The sequence below is a fragment of the Squalius cephalus genome (assembly GCF_949319135.1).
Source record: "Squalius cephalus genome assembly, chromosome: 25".
Taxonomy (NCBI): domain Eukaryota; kingdom Metazoa; phylum Chordata; class Actinopteri; order Cypriniformes; family Leuciscidae; genus Squalius; species Squalius cephalus.
The window spans coordinates 16,005,723-16,021,509 of NC_137146.1; the positions used below are offsets into that span (position 1 = coordinate 16,005,723).

The 15,787-nt window shown below is 37.0% G+C and overlaps 1 protein-coding gene across 1 annotated transcript; it reads left to right on the forward strand.

The window, feature by feature from the left end:
• Positions 1-301: 301 nt before the first annotated feature.
• Positions 302-13,475, forward strand: dcaf11 (ddb1 and cul4 associated factor 11). Its single transcript, XM_079863136.1, has 15 exons — positions 302-528; positions 1,646-1,832; positions 1,977-2,104; positions 2,762-2,880; positions 3,130-3,194; positions 3,461-3,561; positions 4,339-4,485; positions 4,579-4,633; positions 7,858-7,926; positions 8,193-8,250; positions 8,726-8,911; positions 11,432-11,585; positions 11,708-11,860; positions 11,953-12,059; positions 12,581-13,475. The coding sequence occupies exons 2-15, from the start codon at positions 1,657-1,659 to the stop codon at positions 12,686-12,688; spliced, it is 1,626 nt and encodes a 541-aa protein (XP_079719262.1). The 5' UTR covers positions 302-528; positions 1,646-1,656; the 3' UTR covers positions 12,689-13,475.
• Positions 13,476-15,787: the final 2,312 nt, after the last annotated feature.

The window sequence follows — 15,787 nt, forward strand, 5'->3', positions numbered from 1 at the left end:
TACCAATATGGTAGTTTAAGAAAGTTAGCCATTTTTGTCAAGTTTATAGCTTAGTGTAGTGTAGCTAGTTTCTCTAAACATAGTTTAGCAGTTGACATTTTTGAGTAGGACACTGAATAGCACATTTGGATTTTTTGGAAACTTATTATGACAAAGCCAAAAATGTGCTATTTCTTCCTATTTGTAGTAAAGTGCTAAAGGTTTGTGGCTGGAAATGAATATTTTAAAAATACATAGCTTCACTGTCAATGACAAACATTGGTTTCTATTTCTATTTCTATTATTTTTGTGTTTGCTCTGAGTGTGTCATGTGACCAGAGGAGTCTCGAGACCGTAAACAACATGGCGCGTTACGAACCAGGAGAATCTTGAAAACAACTCAGGGAAATAGAAGCGCTCAGGATACTGAACACCCACGTTTACAAGCTTCATTTTTGACAACACTATTTTGTGGTTATTTACCGAGGTTTTGCAGGAAGAAAACAAAGGAGTAAAAGAGCTGTCAAAGCGCTGTTATCAAATAAATTGGTAGGTGTCTCTCTTTTGTAGGTCGCTCACAGTATGCTAGCGTGAGCGCTAACTTATAAACAAAAGGTGGTTTTGGATGGATATTTAGTGTAATAAGGATGCTTTTACGTATTTAGCTTTTTTAAGCTCTTCGTTTGTAAATATGCAACCATTATATGAAGTGTTCGCCCCATGTCAATTGCTGTTTTCAATTCGAGCCTGTCATTTTAGCATAGTCGGCTGTCAGTTATATCACGGACTTTTGTCAGCTGCATGTCAGCATTTGTTTACCTAATTTAAATCGCCTATTTAGTGTTAAAATTTCCCAAGACAAAAATACTGACACACCCCACAATAAATGCACTACATCAGTGTTCATTTTGTCGTGATATATATTTATGCATTGTGACATGTTAATCACAACTTTTTGGACAGACAGTTATATCTTGGGTGTATGTCCTCTTATTTGCTTTATTACTAAAATATGATGTTCACTATATTTAAGGAAATCCTAGCATTATTTATAATATGTCTTGCTTCTTTATCTTGTTTTTTAATTTTATTTATTTTTTATAATTTTCTATGCTTTGTATTTCTCAAATCCACATCTCAGACTTTCTAAAGTCCTGTAGTGTACATCTTTCTATCTTTTTTGGCACTCATTTAAGTACACTCGTCCAGTAAGAATTTTGTTTAGAAAGATATTAATACATTTATTCAGCAAGGATGCATTAAATTGATCAAAAGTGACAGTAATGACATTTATAATGTTGCAAAAGATTTTTTGCTTCAAAACAAATGTTGTTCTATTGAACTTTCTATTCTTCAAAGAGTCCTGAAAAATGTATCACAGTTTCCACAAAAATATTAAGCAACACAACCATTTTCAACATTGATAATAATAAGAAATGTTTCTTAAGCAGCAAATCAGCATATTAAAATGATTTCTGAAGAATCATGTGACACTGAAGAGTGATGATGCTGAAAATGTTTTATTGTTTGAGCGTATGTCATATTATTCACTGTATTACTGGTGTTCAATGTCTTTAAGGAAATTCTAGCCTTGTATCTTGTTTTTTTATAATGTCATGAATTTGACTTTCTGTATTGCTTATGGCTGAATAAATAATTTTTCCAGACAAGCAGTCTATGGGCTCTCAGTCCAGTTCTGGGATGTCCGGTCGGGGCTCTGGTAACAACCCAGACCAGTCAGAACCCGAACCCAACCAGAATTCTAACCAGACGGGTCGCACACAGGCAGAGAGACAGTCAGAATCAGAAGAGGACGTTGACTTAGCTCAAGTTCTGGCGTACCTACTGCGGAGGTAAATATATACATAACCCACATGACATTTATTTGGAGATACCTTTGCCTCGGCTGCTTTTTGTACATGTTTTGCAACACTACCAGTTCCTCTTTTTCTATTCAAATTGATATTTCAAAGTGTTCCTTTTTTTCTCTAATATAGGGGCCAGGTGCGCCTGGTCCATGGAAGTGGAGCGACAGGCCTGCAGCTTGTGCAGTCATATTCAGACTCTGATGAGGACAGCGATGGGGCCTGGGATGGGCGGTTAGGACATCGATATGACCCTCCAGGTGAGGATAATTCACTCTATGCACAATTGCCTCCGCATTTAGCCCTTAGTTGCTACTAGCTCAGTGTATGGAAACTGTGAGAAAATTAAGCACAAAATTAAATCTAGAGGAAGTGTCTCACAGCAGGACAAAACGATACTAATATAACCCATGCTTTTTTATTTATGCAAGGTATTTAAAGCTTCTGGGACTCAGTATTAACTCTTTGTTTTAATATAATAAATAAATATAATAAATGTTATGTTTACTAAAGTTAATTATATATATGTTTTAATCATGACAACTCTTGGAATAGTTTAAGCATGCTATTGAATATGGCTAGGCAGATCTAGGCAGGTGGAGCTAGGGGAGGTGGAGGGTTTCAGAGGAACTCTGATAGCACTCTGTAGGAACTTACAGCAAGCAATGAACCAGACTATTTAAATGTTGAGCAGTCAATCTCAGTGTGCACAGACTCCATTCCAGCCTTCATTGTTATTTAGAAAAGTGAGGATCGTTTGCAAGGATATATTCAACCATTAATATAAAGAATCTAAAATAATCAAGAATAAGAAAAAATAGAATCTAAAAGAATCAACAGCCTCTTTGGCCTAATTTTCAGTCTATAAAAGTGAGAAATGGTGCCATGAATACTATGCCTTATTTATTCTCTCTCAGTGGATGCCCAACCAGACACACAGGAAGTGGACCGCAGTGAGATCCACACTCAGATCATGCTTGCCACTGCTTCCTCTGGCTTAAAGGGCAGATACAGTTTCACACATATGCTGGCAGAGGTAAGATACTAAGATAGATGTTTATACTTGTGTATCTTTCTTTTACAGGATATTTCTACTAACAATACAATGAGTCTGAGTTATTATAGTTATCAGCTATTTTATTTATTTTTATAGATTTGTGATTTTTCTGATAACGAATTCAGAAAATGTATATTTTCACATTTTTACAAATTATCCAAAAATATGCATAGTTGAGTTCAGAAGTGTACGATTTCCTATAATCTAACTGTGTATTTCTTTCTAAAGCGGGAACAGGGACGTTGTCGTGGGTCAAGTTTTTCTCATGGAGAGTGCAGCCGTATCCGCTCACAGTAAGTGCAATATAAACGCTATGCTTCAACAATAATAGTGCATATTTTAAATATTATTCAATAGTGTCAGCGGAGTCAATAATATTGTTGATTATTAAGTGCAGCACCCTTAAGTGTATGGGAAACCTAAGGGCGATCTTAAGGGGAAATTACACTTAAGGTGCTTTATGCAATCGGGCATAGATACTCAGAGATACACTGGCACAGATGGTTTTACATTTCAGTCTTTGCATAACATGTAGTAATCCATATTTATTTCTTCATAGTTTCTTGCCCAATCATGTGGTATACAAGGACACGTATCAGCAGAAAGTTTTTTGTGGAGTCTACAGTGATGAGGGAAACATGTTCCTGTCTGCATGCCAAGGTGAAACTGCAATTCAAGACTTTGTTATTAGTGTTTGTTTTCTATGCTTTAATAGTATTTTCCAAATGCACATCTCAGACATGGTCAAGTGCATAACAAAGCTCTACTAAAGTCCTGTAGTGTAAATGTTTCTGTCTTTAATTTGAGTTTGTTTACACTACCATTCAAAAGTTTGGGGTCAGTATTCAAAAAGGATGCATTAAATTGATATTAACATAAATTGTTATTAATTGATGACAATAAAGACATTTATAATGTTACAAAAGATTTCTATTTCATATAAACTTTATACTTATAAATAATCCTGAACAATCCTCCAAAATATTAAGCAACACAACTGTTTTCAACTTAGATAATAATAAGAAATAGTGATAATGCTGAAATTTAGCTTTGCAGGAATAAATGACATTTTACAATATATTAAAATTGAAAACAGTTATTTTAAATAGTAATAATATTTCACAATATTGCTGTGAACGCAGGCAGTCGACACATGCACTCTAGAAAGTTTAATCTTTGTCCAGTGTCTGTGCTATATTTCTCCAGGACTAACGACTGATAAAATGTCTTTGTATTCTTTTCTCATAACCCCTTTTCGATGTATTTTGATGTTGCAGACTGTTGTTGTTCGGTCTCTTTAGTTTAGTTTTCTACTTTGAAACGATGGCCCAGGCTAAGAGACCTCTTTCAAAAATATTTAATAAGTCTTACTGCCTCCAAACTTTTGAATGATAGTGCATGTCTTATAACCTCTTTTTTCTGTCTCTGTTTTTATAGACCAGAATATCAGGTTATATGATACTAGTAGGGGTCGTTTTGCTCTAAAGAAGACAGTGAAGGCCAGAGACGTGGGCTGGAGCATTCTGGATGTGTGTTTTACACCTGATGCACGTTGTGTGCTTTACTCCAGTTGGTCTGACTACAGTAAGACAGGGACAGGTCACTTAAGCTGTTTTGTTGCCACTGCTGTCATTGACTGTTCTAATGCACATGCGTCTGTCCTCTCTCTTTCTTTAGTTCATGTGTGCAGTGTAGATGGAGACAATGAAACACACACCGCTCTGGACCTCAAGTTAGTGTTTCCTCATAGTACATTATAGCATTAAAATTCAGGTAATCACCGGTACGCTTCCTCTTCATGTGAGTGACAGACAGTAGAACAGATTTCCATAACCGTTCATCACAACAACCATCACGTGACTGTGATGTGAGCTAACCAAAACTGAACACGCTGGCAAAGTGAAATCTGAAGGAAGTGTTGTAGAAATAACACACTTCAGGATAATAAAAATATATCACTAAGAACTGGTATTTGTTGATTCTCAATATGTAAGAACAGCAACCCTCCTATATTTAAATTGTAATTAAAGTGTCATAACACCACTCAGATATGCTAATAATGCCAATAGATGACTTTTCCAGCGTGTCTTTTTGCCTCTCCCATTAAATTCGCATAACCATTTTGACGTCTTCTCTGCATTGCATGACATTTAGTGACTATGCTGTGATAATGCTGTCATAATTGTAATATTATGCTTTTAGAGGTTTGGTCTTGCTCTGTTCATCCCCAAGTAAGGTAGAGCTGTGTGAATGGAAATACGTTCTTATGTTCAAAGATGTATATTTGTTTGTATTTGTTTCAATATACAGTGGGGAGAACAAGTATTTGATACACTGCCGATTTTGCAGGTTTTCCTACTTACAAAGCATGTAGAAGTCTGTAATTTTTATCATAGGTACTCTTCAACTGTGAGTGACGGAATCTAAAACAAAAATCCAGAAAATCACATTGTATGATTTTTAAGTAATTAATTAGCATTTTATTGCATGACATAAGTATTTGATACATCAGAAAATCAGAACTTAATATTTGGTACAGAAACCTTTGTTTGCAATTACAGAGATCATACGTTTCCTGTAGTTCTTGACCAGGTTTGCACACACTGCAGCAGGGATTTTGGCCCACTCCTCCATACAGACCTTCTCCAGATCCTTCAGGTTTCGGGGCTGTCGCTGGGCAATACGGACTTTCAGCTCCCTCCAAAGATTTTCTATTGAGATGCTTCTTACTGAGCCACTCCTTAGTTGCCCTGGCTGTGTGTTTCGGGTCGTTGTCATGCTGGAAGACCCAGCCACGACCCATCTTCAATGCTCTTACTGAGGGAAGGAGGTTGTTGGACATGTATCGCGAGATCTTGATCGAGACCCCTCAGATCGAGACCCCTCAATACGGTGCAGTCGTCCTGTCCCCTTTGCAGAAAATTATCCCCAAAGAATGATGTTTTCACCTCCATGCTTCACGGTTGGGATGGTGTTCTTGGGGTTGTACTCATCCTTCTTCTTCCTCCAAACACGGCGAGTGGAGTTTAGACAAAAAAGCTCTATTTTTGTCTCATCAGACCACATGACCTTCTCCCATTCCTCCTCTGGATCATCCAGATGGTCATTGGCAAACTTCAGACAGGCCTGGACATGCGCTGGCTTGAACAGGGGGACCTTGCATGCGCTGCAGGATTTTAATCCATGACGGCGTAGTGTGTTACTAATGGTCTTCTTTGAGACTGTGGTCCCAGCTCTCTTCAGGTCATTGACAAGGTCCTGCCGTGTAGTTCTGGGCTGATCCCTCACCTTCCTCATGATCATTGATGCCCCACGAGGTGAGATCTTGCATGGTGCCCCAGACCGAGGGAGATTGACCGCCATCTTGAACTTCTTCCATTTTCTAATAATTGCGCCAACAGTTGTTGCCTTCACACCCAGCTGCTTGCCTATTGTCCTGTAGCCCATCCCAGCCTTGTGCAGGTCTACAATTTTATCCCTGATGTCCTTACACAGCTCTCTGGTCTTGGCCATTGTGGAGAGGTTGGAGTCTGTGTGGACAGGTGTCTTTTATACAGTTAACAAGTTCAAACAGGTGCAGTTAATACAGTTAATGAGTGGAGAATAGGAGGGCTTCTTAAAGAAAAACTAACAGGTCTGTGAGAGCCGGAATTCTTACTGGTTGGTAGGTGATCAAATACTCATGCAAATTAATTATTTAAAATCATACAATGTGATTTTCTGGATTTTGTTTTAGATTCCGTCTCTCACAGTTGAAGTGTACCTATTAGGGCTGGTTAAAAAAAATATTGATTTCTCGATTTTAATCGATTCTCATTTTTACGAACCGTATCGATTCTTAAATCCCAAGAATCGATTAGTCATCCTGTTTTCAGTTGATGAATGAATGGAACATTGTAGCGCGCATCCCATCCAATAAATTGCAATAATCTTTGTGCTTTGTTACTATTGAGATGAAAAAAGTTTCAGATTTAAAATTACGTCCATTTTCTTATGAAATTCCAAAACATAAATACCGTTTTGGCGCTGTGGCGTGAGATCGCTCTGGCGCAGCTCAGCTCAAGAGAAGCAACATGATCTTCTCTTCCGCCTTAATAATACCAGTTACAGCGCGAAATAAACATGAATGAGCATCTGAAAGTGTGTTAAAAGATAGAGTACAACTTATCGAAATCCGTATCATGTCACATGGAATCGCTCAATCAGTGTTTCAACTGTGGAAAGATGTCATTAAAACGGCTTGTAAAAAATGTCATGTAACGTCACATTTACCTCAGAAAAACCATATCCAGTGACCATAAACTCGTCAGTCAGCTAGAAAAATTAACTCTAGAGAGGAGCATTTTGCTAAATATATGCACCATATTACATATTCATTATAATTTTTAATGTTCATCAATATTTAATGCATGTTTGAATAAATCTAGCACGTTTTTATGACGGCCACCATTTAAATGTTTATATTTCATATAACTTTATTATTATAAAAATAAATAAAAGTGTAATTTAAGTTTTTATACACATCAGTTAATTTTTGCCTTCAATATTATAGTAGGCTAATGAAGCCTAGTAGACTACAACTGACTCACATAATTTGCAGCATTAGTTAAGAGATTTGTTAAAAGATTTGAAATTTGCCATGTATTGTACCTGATATCCAAAATAATCCATATTGAATTGAATCGAATCGGAATCGAAATCGAATCGAATTGCAAGCTTGTGAATCGAAATCGAATCGAATTGTGAAATTTGTGTCAATACCCAGCCCTAGTACCTATGATAAAAATTACAGATCTCTACATGCTTTTTAAGTAGAAAAACCTGCAAAATCGGCAGTGTATCAAATACTTGTTCTCCCCACTGTAGCCTATCAGGTATATTTAAGTGCCATAGAAATGACTGTAGTTGTTCATGTTCAATGTTGCTGATGCTGACAGGAGTCTTTTCTTCTTTCAGTCCTGATGAAAGGAGGTTCTGTGTTTTCTCACTGACAGCGTCCACAGATGGAAAAGAGATTTTAGGCGGGTCAGTATCTTATACTATGGCCTTCATACTTGTCCTTTAATAACTCAACGTTATTATTTATATCTGGATACTTTTTTCATGCATGTAGAGACTTCAAGTCACCTTCATTTATATAGCACTTTTAACAATATAGATTCAAAGTCTATCTATCTTTCTATCTATCTATAAACAGGCATAATAACTACCTACCTTACCTGGAAAAAATAAAGTGTATGTCTAAAATACTCTTCTACTCTTCCTGAAATACCTTTATTTCTATCAAACAGTGCAAACGATGGCTGTCTGTATGTGTTTGATCGCGAACAAAACAAGAGAACTCTAAAGGTATGATTCACAAGTTGTGAAGTCATAGAAGGAAAAAAACCTGCACCACAGATAAAATTTGTGTTTAGAATATTAAAAAGTGACAAGAACCCTATCATCAGTAAATGAAAAATCAAAAAGGTTTTGTCACCTTTCACCTGCTGCACTTGTCACTTTTTCTCTTCCATTGGCATCTGAATTACAGCTTTATTTCCTTGGATTAATGTGCAAGATTTTTACCTTCTAATGGATCATTTATCAAAATAAGTTAGCTCTACTGTCAATCTGTTATAAATCTCAGCCATCCTGTGATCTTATTCCTTGCATAATCTTTACAGCTTCCCGGTCTCAGTGCATCAAAGCAAAGGTCTTTCGCTCTAAACTGAATGTGATCTTTGATAAGCATGATAGATTAAGTGAGAACATTATCCAGACATTGCACTCTGTAGAATGACTCGTGTATTTCTTTATTTTGTTTTATCTCTTCGTCTTTCAGATTGACGCTCATGAGGATGATGTGAATGCTGTAGCATTTGCAGACAGTTCATCGCAGCTGCTGTTCTCAGGCAGTGATGATGCTCTTTGTAAAGTGTGGGACAGACGTACACTCAGAGAGGACAGACCACAGCCTGTGGGCCAACTGGCTGGACACAGAGATGGAATCACCTTCATACACAGCAAAGTATAATAGCAATCCATACTGTCATTGTCAAGACGCTGTGATTTACAATACAGTTATTACATCAACACACTGCACAATTCTTTTACTGGTGTGAATTATAGCTAAAGTATTGTTATAAATCACCACAGTGCAATATACTCTACAGTTCTACAACCCCAAATCAGAAAAAGTTGGGACACTGTACAAATTGTGAGTAAAAAAGGAAGGGAATAATTTACAAATCTCATAAACTTATATTTTATTCACAATAGAATATAGATAACATATCAAATGTTGAAAGTGAGACATTTTGAAATGTCATGCCAAATATTGGCTCATTTTGGATTTCATGAGAGCTACACATTCCAAAAAAAGTTGGGACAGGTAGCAATAAGAGGCCGGAAAAGTTAAATGTATATATAAGGAACAGTTGGAGGACCAATTTGCAACTTATTAGGTCAATTGGCAACATGATTGGGTATAAAAAGAGCCTCTCAGAGTGGCAGTGTCTCTCAGAAGTCAAGATTGGCAGAGGATCACCAATTCCCCCAATGCTGCAGCGAAAAATAGTGGAGTAATATCAGAAAGGAGTTTCTCAGAGAAAAATTGCAAAGAGTTTGAAGTTATCATCATCTACAGTGCATAATTTCATCCAAAGATTCAGAGAATCTGGAACAATCTCTGTGCGTAAGGGTCAAGGCCGGAAAACCATACTGGATGCCCGTGATCTTCGGGCCCTTAGACGGCACTGCATCACAAACAGGAATGCTACTGTAATGGAAATCACAACATGGGCTCAGGAATACTTCCAGAAAATATTGTCGGTGAACACAATCCACCGTGCCATTCGCCGTTGCCGGCTAAATCTCTATAGGTCAAAAAAGAAGCCATATCTAAACAGGATCTAGAAGCGCAGGCGTTTTCTCTGGGCCAAGGCTCATTAAAAATGGACTGTGGCAAAGTGGAAAACTGTTCTGTGGTCAGACGAATCAAAATTTGAAGTTCTTTTTTGGAAAACTGGGACGCCATGTCATCCAGACTAAAGAGGACAAGGACAACCCAAGTTGTTATCAGCGCTCAGTTCAGAAGCCTGCATCTCTGATGGTATGGGGTTGCATGAGTGCGTGTGGCATGGGCAGCTTACACATCTGGAAAGGCACCATCAATGCTGAAAGGTATATCCAAGTTCTCGAACAACATATGCTCCCATCCAGACGTCGTCTCTTTCAGGGAAGACCTTGCATTTTCCAACATGACAATGCCAGACCATATACTGCATCAATTACAATATCATGGCTGCGTAGAAGAAGGATCCGGGTACTGAAATGACCAGCCTGCAGTCCAGATCTTTCACCCATAGAAAACATTTGGTGCATCATAAAGAGTTATGATTTGCATCATAGTTGAGCAACTAGAAGCCTGTATTAGACAAGAATGGGACAACATTCCTATTCCTAAACTTGAGCAACTTGTCTCCTCAGTCCCCAGACGTTTGCAGACTGTTATAAAAGGAAGAGGGGATGCCACACAGTGGTAAACATGGCCTTGTCCCAACTTTTTTTGGAATGTGTAGCTCTCATGAAATCCAAAATGATCCAATATTTGGCATGACATTTCAAAATGTCTTACTTTCAATATTTGATATGTTATCTATATTCTATTGTGAATAAAATATAAGTTTATGAGATTTGTAAATTATTCCATTCCTTTTTTACTCACAATTTGTACAGTGTCCCAACTTTTTCTGATTTGGGGTTGTAGTTTAATGTAAAAATAAGTAAACAAACCACTTTTCAAATTGACATTCATGTTTAAAATGAATAATAATGAAACTAATTTAAACAATTTAAAAAACAACTAATTTATTAATACATTTTAACTCAATTTTAGAACATGTTTAATGTAAAAATAAGTAAACAAACCACTTTTCAAATTGACATTCATGTTTAAAATGAATAATAATGAAACTAATTTAAACAATTTAAAAAACAACTAATTTATTAATACATTTTAACTCAATTTTAGAACATGAATATTATTACTAATGTAATTATTAATAATATAACAATATTTGTCACTTGTGAAAAATGATTATTTACATTTTCTTTTTTTGAATGAATGCACTGATTGATTGATTTCTGTATTGTATTATTAAGTGGTCCTGGTCCTCCATAAACTTACACTCAAGATATCAGAGAAGCCTTTTGTGTTGCTACCTAATATGAAGTATTTATTTAAACTACATGTCAAAAATATGCGGACACACACTTCTAATTAATGGCTTTGACTATTTCAGCTGCACTCAGGTGCTTAAAACCAAACAGTGGGTGTCCAGATACTTTTGGCCATATAGTATATGTCACAGCGAACAAGATGAAGGCACTGTTATTAAACAGTTAAAGAGCAGAACTGTTATCAAAAAGCTTCAAATCCTTTTATACAGTTGCAGAACATCCCCTGTTGCCCTCTAAATATAATTGCAATACATTAGCTGCTTCACTTCAAGCACTTTTTAAGCAGCGTTTATATGTTGTCCTGAAGGGCGACGCTCGATACTTGATCAGCAACTCCAAAGATCAGAGCATTAAGCTGTGGGATGTGAGGAAGTTTTCACCCAAAGAAGGACTCGCGGCCTCACGACTCGCTGTCACACAACAGAACTGGGACTACCGCTGGCAGCAGGTTCCTCAGAGAGGTGTGTTAGCATGCTTGAGGAACTTTAATAGACCTGCTAGACAAACTGGTTTATTTTCGACCTTAATTGTACACATAAACACAAAAGCTCCTGTTTTCACTCGTTATTTTGTTGCCCTGCAGCACTAAAGAGGCATAAGCTGAGCGGTGACACCTCTGTGATGACCTACAGGGGTCACGGGGTTTTGCACACGCTCATTCGGTGCCGCTTTTCCCCTGAATTCAGCACTGGACAGAAGTTTATTTATACAGGCTGTTCAACAGGCAAAATCGTCAGTAAGTTGATCAAAAAAATGCATAACAAAGTGCAAAATAGTCGTATTATTATTCAAATCTGCTTAATTTCACTTCCTTTCATCTTTTTCTAGTCTACAATGTGTTGACGGGATCTGTCGAGTGCAAATTGTCCAATCATGACGCATGTGTGAGGGACGTCAGCTGGCACCCGTATCAAAACAACATGGTCAGCAGCTCTGTAAGTAAAACCCCTGTTTAATACTATTAGGGCTGTTACGACATGTGGACAATTGCAAAAATACGTCGATTTGCTTGGAATGCAAATAGTTGTGTGCCACGTTCATATAATAATGTAAGAGACACACTGAACTGTATAATCATGAGGGGTAAATTACTCAAGGAGACAAAGAAATGATCCGAAGATTCACCGGAGCTGCCACGAGGCGTGTGGCTCAGACGTACTCTCTGCACTCGGTTACAAAGCGTTTAAAGTTGTTGTTGGTTGTTTAAAATATCTTGACGGATGAAGTAACGCTTTAAGACTCATTTATTTAATAAATAATCCTCCTGGTGGACATCACCATCATTGATACGGTGATATTTTAGAATTAATTGACTAATCATCAATAGATTAATCGCAAAAATAATCATTAGATTAATCCACAAAATAACCATTAGTTGCAGCCCTAAATACAAAAAAAATTTAAGTGCATCAACACTGTACTCATTGGTGCTCTTTTCTCTTTCATGTTCGCTCAGTGGGATGGCGCCATACGTTTGTGGGAACACACGCAGAACCACCCTCTGGACAAAGACAGAGAGAGGATGAACGTGGATGTGGTGGAGATGAAAACAAAAGGATATTGATGACATCAGAGGTAGATGGTGCCGTCACTGCGGGAATGCGATGATGGAGGAATAAAGAGAAACGGGGGAAATAAATCACAAAAGACAACTAATTTTGTGCAGAGAATTTTGTAAAATCGCATTGATATAGTGTCAGACAGGATCTTCAAGTGTTGTTTGTTTGATTCCACATTGCTCCCCCTACCGGCACAAAAAGATGATACAAATGTGTTTAAGCTAAAAGAATCATTGACATTTAACTAATGGACAGGGCGTTTTGTGATTTCTCTTTTACGCCTACTGTTACACCTTTTTTTCAGCTCGGAGGTGACCTTTTAACTGCAGGTTTAAGCTTTAGTGAAAGACTTTGTGTGAATTTCACCGATATAAAGGACGCATGATTTCAGACAGGCACAAAACAACTGCTTTGCTTGAAAAATTACTGTACGGTAATATAGCAAATTAATTTAGACATAATGGACATGTTTCTAAAAGTGCAAAGAATTCTGGGAATAATTCTAAATATTGTAAGATATTTTATTGCTATTAATGTGCAGGATTTGATTTTGTAGTACAATGTAAAAAAAAAAAAATCTTTGTCAAAACTGATGTGTGTTAAAAGTGTGTGTGTGGAGATGTAGTCGTGGGTTTATGGGTGCGGGAGTGTGTTTCTTTATGTGTGGGAGCGTGTGTGCAAATATGTTTCTGTTGACAGAATGGTTTGATTTGTGTATGATTCAAGTGCATTTAGAATTCATTAAAACACTCAGAATTGTTTTACAAGAATAATTAAACTTATGCGCACAAATTTGTTTGTTTGGACTATAAATCATATCTCAAATATTTTCAGCCAGCTGCAAGCAATACAGTCGGGTTGCATTTCAAGCCAATTTCTTATGTCCTACATGCAATCAAAATAATTTTTCAAACAATTTATAGGAAGGTGTCTCACATAGTCTGTACAAGAGTTTGCTATATTGTAATGATAGTAGGTAAAGCTAAAGAGAAAAACTAAACTTGAAAAACTTTAACTTTTTCTAAACTTGATCTGTGAACATATACAATACCGTTCAAAGTCAAACATTTGGAGTCCGTAAAATTGATCAAAAGTTACAGAAAATACATTTACATTTTAAAATATATTAATATAGAAAATTGTAATAACATTTCACAGTATTACTGTTTCAAATAAATGCAGCATTGGTGAGCATAAGAGGCTTCTTTTAAAAACACTAAAGGGGTCATGACATTGCCTTGGTCTTTTGACATATAAGAGGTGGGTTACACTTTAGATTAGGGTCCAATTCTAACTATTAACTACAACTTTTGCCTCAATAAACTCCTAAATACTGCGTTTTAATAGTAATGTAGTTGTAAATTTAGGTGAGACTGTACAGAATTAAGAAGGATCCCAGCATTGGAAACGAGTGAATGGCTTATTTTAATGCCGTCCCACATCACGTCAGAGGATATGTTTGTTCGAAACATTTTGTTTTGTAAACGAGGCACAGTGTAATTGAGATTTCGCAAAGAAACTCTTGCTGAAAGATTATAGACAGTCAGCTGTATTATTGGATCTTACAGCAGCTTCAAGTTTTATATGGATAATGTTTTCAAAACATTTAACGTTACTAGCGTGCAATAGCAAGTTGAGTTGATGTTGATGGAGTTTATTATGCAATAACGTTAGCCAATCAAACAGTGACCATTTACTGGCAAGCCTTAAAGGAGCCTCCCCTCAAAGGCCCCCTGAAATCAAGATTTAAGTTTTTTAGCTTTTAGTATGAATGTTAGGCTTAAGGTTATGAAAAAGCTGGTGTGTTCCAAAACAATGACAAAATTCGCATTTAGGAGATATTAGCATACAAAACTTACAGTCTCTCACTTCCGCTAAAATGGATCATGGATTTTTATGACGTCACCGCGGACTTCAGCTTCTCATCACATCATCTGTCCAATCAAATGCTCTTTAGAATGTAAAGCGTCCCGCCCCCTATGCTATAAATACCACCTGGCTAAAGCGAAGCGACCATGTCGAGGAGCAATATGGGTTTTTGCCAGGGTCGATATTGTTGCCAGTTGCCACCACTTTTTGAAACAACTCGCGGCACGGATGTACCTAATACAAATAAATAAAACATCTCCAGTTAACTAGCAGGACATTCACTTTCTTCGTTTGTCAAATAAGAGGCGTTCTAGCGCTGAAATGTGTTGTTTTTTAAATCAAGCTGCTGAGCTCGTTGCTATCAGTTGCATGGATGCAGTGTTCTCTTGTGGCTCGAGTACAGTCATCACTCGGACGCGCGTTTCAATCTATCACCGTTGCAGAGACTTTCTATATCACAAAACAAAATGCACACAAACGTGTCCGTTATACAACCACTGATAAACATTATTTGGTTTTGATTAGGGAAAAAAAAAACATGCGAGTGCGGATTTGAACACTTGGTAAAAGTTCTGCCACTAGACCATGAAAATACACAATATTTGTTCAAAATTCTCGCCACTAACAATATATATTAGGAGATCTCATTAAATGGCAGATTAAACCCAATGTACTATTAAAATGGATTTCTGGACATCGTAATGTTATATTTTCCGAAAATTGTTATTGTACACGTATATAGTACATATATCTTAGCATTGTATAGCAACCTAACTTTTAAATAAATGCTTTTACATTATGTGCATCTGAGTTATGCACATTAGTAAAGAAATACTTTTTTTTTTTGGATACATTTTAATGGCTCTCTTAGCCACCCTTGGCTCATCTGATGGACCACCAATGGGCATACACTGTATAGCCTAATTTATTTACTTTTTTTTTTTTTTCGAAAACTAAAGGCCCAGGTATACTTTATTTTCTGCTTTCCGCTTCATCTCGCACCCAGTCATGTCTGCACAGCAATTAAGGGATGGACAAGTTCGACACATGCACAGCACAATTGCTTATTTATACTCTTCAAGCAGCGCTGAGTTGTGTCAGCATTCTTCATTCTTCGTATGCATTATTGTACATGCACCGTCAGTGCAAACACAAAAATTGGGCTGCACACAGGTGTCCGTGGACCCTCAGATAACAAAAATTGCAGTGTGCGGACGACATTAGTATACGTTGGG